The 5531-nt window shown below is 36.9% G+C and overlaps 1 protein-coding gene across 1 annotated transcript in view; it reads right to left on the reverse strand.

The window, feature by feature from the left end:
* The window catches only part of LOC106876977 (galactocerebrosidase), a 33021-nt gene extending 28378 nt beyond the window's left edge, over positions 1-4643 (reverse strand). The window contains exon 1 of the mRNA XM_014925746.2: positions 4223-4643. Coding sequence (XP_014781232.1) covers positions 4223-4390 — 168 coding nt within the window. The 5' untranslated portion in view covers positions 4391-4643. The remainder of the gene's footprint in view (positions 1-4222) is intronic.
* Between the last annotated feature and the right edge of the window lie 888 nt (positions 4644-5531).

The following is a 5531-nucleotide window of genomic DNA, read 5'->3' on the forward strand; positions in this document are numbered from 1 at the left end:
TACATGTACATATATATGCATATACTCATATATATATATATATATATATACATACATACTAAAATATACATACATATAAAGGAGTAAAGACCCCTTCGGTCATGAATGACCATGGGATTGTATATCTAGAAAGCTCCCCTCTGAAGCACAGGTCCAGGCAAGATTCTTTCTGGAAGACCAACTGTCACCCATGCATACCAGTCTTCCTTCTCCATGCCACCGATGTCGTCCAAGAGAAAGGCAAAAGCTAATACACCTTGGCACCAGGGACATCACAACTGGAGCAACATGAAATGAAATGTCTTACTCAAGAACCCAATACACTGCCCAGTCCAGAAATCAAACTCGCACACTCACAATTGTAAGCCCAACACTCTAACCACTGAGCTATGCACCTTCATACATACATACCTACGTGTGTGTGCGCCATGTGTGTATGTATTTACACACATATACATACAACTATGTATACTACAATATAGATATGCACATAGTACACACACACACACACACACACAAGCAACAAATTAGCAAAGTCATTAAGCATTGGATGGAATGCCTGTATTAGTTTGAAGGTTCAAACTGTCCTAGATTCCTGCCAACTTCGGATCTTTTCTGTTTGACTTCACTTTTTGAAATTTTAAAATTAAGTAAAATTCACAAATCTGGTATATTGATGTAATTTTTCACGCTGAATCTGATGTTATTATTCACTTGTTCTAGAAAAATTTCAGAAAAATGTTAGAGATTTAAAGTTTGATCATTTTTACCCAATCAGAAAACATGATTTGGAGCTGGCATTTTGTGCGTGATGACAACATTACGACGACAGAACATTCAACGATGAAAATTTTAATAAGTTTTAATGAATAAAGTCATATGAAATGCTGAAAAATTACAAAAAAAACAACTGAAAATCAACGTTGATTACAATGAACGTTAAATTATAGAAAACAAACTAGTTCAGTGCATGTAAACAATACATATTTTGTAGCGAAAATTCAAAACCGTAACTTTGCGATGCACACAAGGAGTTTGTCAAATAAATTACAATTTTCGGCACTATCATGCTATTAGCTGTCAGAAGTGAAAGTGCTCACTGCTAGTGAAGTATCTGTCTGTCTGCCTGCCTGTTGCTGGCCTGTCGATTCTTTGGCTACTGACAGCTAATACCATGACTGGCCGGAGCGAGCTATATGTCTGTCTGTCTGTCTCTCTATCTATCTATCTATCTATCTATTACTCGAAAGTTCGCGCGTCCGCGCTAGCTAGTCGTGAGTAGAAAACACAAATTTAATATAAAAACATATTTCCTGAAATTGCAAATTATTTAAAATATAAAAATATAATTTTCAACAGAGAGAATTTATCAAAATAGAAAACAAATGAAGTTTGAATTTTAAAAATAATAGGATCGACCACTCACGACTAGCTAGCCCGGACGCGCGAACTTTCGAGTAATAGATAGATAGATAGACAGACAGACAGACAGACATATAGCTCGCTCCGGCCAGTCATGGTATAAGCTGTCAGTAGCCAAAGAATCGATAGGCCAGCAACAGGCAGGCAGACAGACAGATACTTCACTAGCAGTGAGCACTTTCACTTCTGACAGCTAATAGCATGATAGTGCCCAATTTTCTTATCTCCTGTGTCACATAAACTCGCAGAGAAACGAGTCAACCATAGAACGGTGAGTTCCAAGCAGACAAGCTTGAAAACGTCCAGGAAAACACTAATGAAACCGTTCGTGTTTCAGTCGGGTAAGCAGACGACACAACAGCTTCGCTCGTTACTATGGAAACAAGTACCAATATGTCTGTGGCTTTCGAGCTAGAATTAACCAAATTTCGCAAACTTTAAAAGTTACTAACATTTTACAACAGTTCTTGGATTCTGTTCTTTTTTTTATTGGAAAAGTGAGGCACCTAGAAGTTGTTAATAATCTCTACCCCTGGAAAACTGGCCGATAAAAATAGTAATGCAACGTGCTTCTTAAAATATTGTTCACTGCTACATCTGAATGAGCAAAGCTGCGTGACATATTTTAAATAGCACCAAAATTAAGCATGTGATACCGAAGACAAATTCGTATAACAATTAAATGTATAGCAGTAACTATGTATGCTTGTGTACAGGGATACCTACACAAATGTTCCCCTCGATTTTGTTTCTTCATAACTCCCAGAAATACATATCTGCTTGTCTTTAAGAGAGCCATAGACTAAGCGAGAGATAGAATAGTAAATGAGGAAGATAGTATTCACTCAAGCGTAGCAAGTGTCAGGCTAAAAACTTAAAACAATGACAAGATGAAAATACCCAATTTTAAGTAAATAAAACTTCCGGGTTTATTAGCTCGAGTATGCTAGTGTCTATGTTACTACTAAATGTTTATGCAACAAGCGCCCGTTTCTATTTATTCACAGCAAGCGACTACTTTGATCTATCGGAATAGGCCTGACTAGGGACCAAACAGCTATAACAATTATCTTTCTTATCTATGCACTCTTTGTATTTTACTCGTTGCACCAAGTTTAAAATATGTAAACATGTATTAACCGTATTATTACTATTGATTACTAACACTATTGTTACGACAGCGAGGACGACTAATCATTATCAACAAAATGTAATTTGAACTTCGTATCAGTAGAGTGGAAAGACGATGGGATTAATATTGGTACGGAGCACTTTTAAAATGTTCACCGTCCAGGAAAAAACTTAGTTTTCTTATGCGAGTCATGTCCTTGGGATCGATAAAATAAATATCACTAATATTGTTTCCTCATAAAGGTACTACTAAAGCAGCGTGGTCCCGAACGCGCAGTCGCGCGTCGTGAGTGGTCGATCCTATCCCTATCCCTAACCCTAACTCTAAACACGTATTCATTTGCACGCGCACTTTTTGTAGCATCTACCACTCACGACTGGCTAGCGCGGACGCGCGACTGCGCGTTCGGGACCACGCTGCTTTAGTAGTACCCCTCATAAATCCATGATTCCCTTTAAAGTATGTCGTCGAAAGAGTTTCCTCGCGGTCACTCCACCAGCCAGAAATAGGAAATAGTCAATTCTCCCTAAAATTACCTCCTACTACCTCAAAGGTGCAGACTCACGAATAAACTGTGTGTGTGTGTGTAAAAATGCAAGGTAAAATTAATTTCCACATCCTTCATCAAAATAATGATGTTTTTATCATAGATACAAAGTCTGACATTTGGAGGAATATGTTGGTCAACACCATCGATCCCAGTACTTGAGTATTATTTTACTGGCCCCGAAAGGGTGAAAGGTAAAACTGACTTCTGAAGAAGTTGAACTCAACGTAGAGCCGAAACTTCTAACATTGCCACTAAGTCACGCATCGTGGAAGAAATCGACTCGTATTTTGACTATTAAATCACGCTGATGTCAACTTTGTCTTTCGACCCTCAGAAGAGGGATAAGACGAAGTACGAGCAAAGTAGGGAATCGATTTATACGATAATACATTCTAAAATGTGAATAAAGCTATAGAAAGCCCAGAAAGTGTGCTCCAGGTTTTGTTTCAGAAAAATGGATATAGTTGAATTAAATCTTCTACAAATACGCTTGTGTATGAATATGCACACCATCCGTTTTCGCGGGTGTGCGTATTCTTTACCTTCGCCGTAATATGTCAGTATGTATGTGTACGAGCTCACTAATTTTTTCTCTGCTTTTTTCATATTAAATTCCGAGGTCCAGATGGACTATATGTAATCTGAACCTTCCCCCCCCCCCACCTTTTTTTTTTTTACACGGAATCCCACGTTTTAGGCTATGGAGATTCCGATTCTGAAAAAAAATTGTTTGAAAAATTTCAACCCCCCACCCACCAAGCAGGCTATTTACATGCTAGAAATAACAGCCAAATCTCACAAAACTAGTGTTAGGGTTAGGGTTACGGTTAGGGTTTGAGTTAGGGTTAGGTTTACCCTGTGGATCTATATAAAAACCGGGTTGTGGGGGGGAATCGAAATTTTGAAATTGAGATTTTTGAAAACTTTTTTTCAGAATCGGAATCTCCATAGCCTAAAACGTGGGATTCCGTAAAAAAAAATAATAATAAGGGGAGAAAGGTTCAGATTACATATAGTCCATCTGGACCCTATATTTTATTGACAGTATATCAGAAGGGTGAAAAGCATAGAATTGAACAGATCTTAATGATTTTTTAACAAAATATAGTGATACTCACGCCTCCCCCACTTAGGCCACCGATTCCATCAAAACGACGACCAGTCCCATTAGTTTGATCAACATTGTAGAGCTGGAAGCTTGATGCCGTTGCTGTGATCAACAAGAACCATAACATAAATAACGTCGAACACGAACGACCTAAAAAATAATGGTTCGATCTATACATAATCCTTTGTGAAGCGTCACCCAGAGAAGACAGTTTGAGTTTGTGAAGTAAATGACAAAACAGGAAGGTCGGTATGTTTATATATGATGTCTGGGTGTTCGTGTGTGAACATAGAAGATTATACAATTAGAAAATATTGCTTTGTAGCGTGTGTGTGTGTGTGTGTGTGAAGGAGAGAAAGAGAGAGGTCGGAAGCAGATAGATGTGTGCGTATATTTTGTACATGCGTTTAGGGAAGCGCGTGCACACATACATAAAAAATATATATGAATGTGTGTATATTATTTGCATCTATATATGTTTGTGTATTTGTATATATGTGTGTGTGTCTGTGTATGTATTGCTATATGGAGTCTGTTTTGCATACATATTGATATGCATATATAGTACGTGTGTATATACGTGCGTGTGTGTATGCGTATAGTGTGTTTTGTGTGTGTGTGTGTGAGAGAGAGAGAGAGAGAGAGAGAACTTTGAACTTTCGTTTAAAATCTGTTCAGAATGATAATTTCTTTACAGTGGCAGAAATAATTTTATCAAACATTTTTCACATAACCATTTCCGTGAAAAGATAGAGGATTAAGACACAGAGACCCTAAACACTTAAAAGGTTTTGGTGCCCCTCAAGTATATGTAAATGGGGTACTATTCAAGAAGACGAAAATGGTTCAAAATGTAAACAAAAATAATTCAAAATATAAACAATGATAAACCATAAAATAAATTTTTATTTTTCAAAATGTAACAAAATTCACAATAAGAAGGAAAATAATGTTTATTTTTGTATGCTTCCACTTTATTTATATTTGAAAAATTTTCTCCGTTTTTTTTTTAATTGCAAAGTGTTCGATGATATCGTTAAAATTAATTTTCTGTAAAATTTTTGCTTCTATACTTAGTAGAGATAAAGCATTACGAATATCATTTTAGCAAGTTTGAAGTGATTTCTTTCGTGCCATAAACCATTTTCATTTCTTTTTTTTTTTTTGCCCACAAGGGGCTAAACATAGAGGGGACAAACAAGGACAGACAAAGGGATTAAGTCGATTACATCGATCCCTAGTGCATAACTGGTACTTAATTTATCAACCCCGAAAGGATGACAGAGAAAGTCGACCTCGGCGGAATTTGAACTCAGAAC

This window comes from Octopus bimaculoides, chromosome 18 (genome assembly GCF_001194135.2).
Source record: "Octopus bimaculoides isolate UCB-OBI-ISO-001 chromosome 18, ASM119413v2, whole genome shotgun sequence".
In the NCBI taxonomy this organism is placed as follows: Eukaryota; Metazoa; Mollusca; class Cephalopoda; order Octopoda; family Octopodidae; genus Octopus; species Octopus bimaculoides.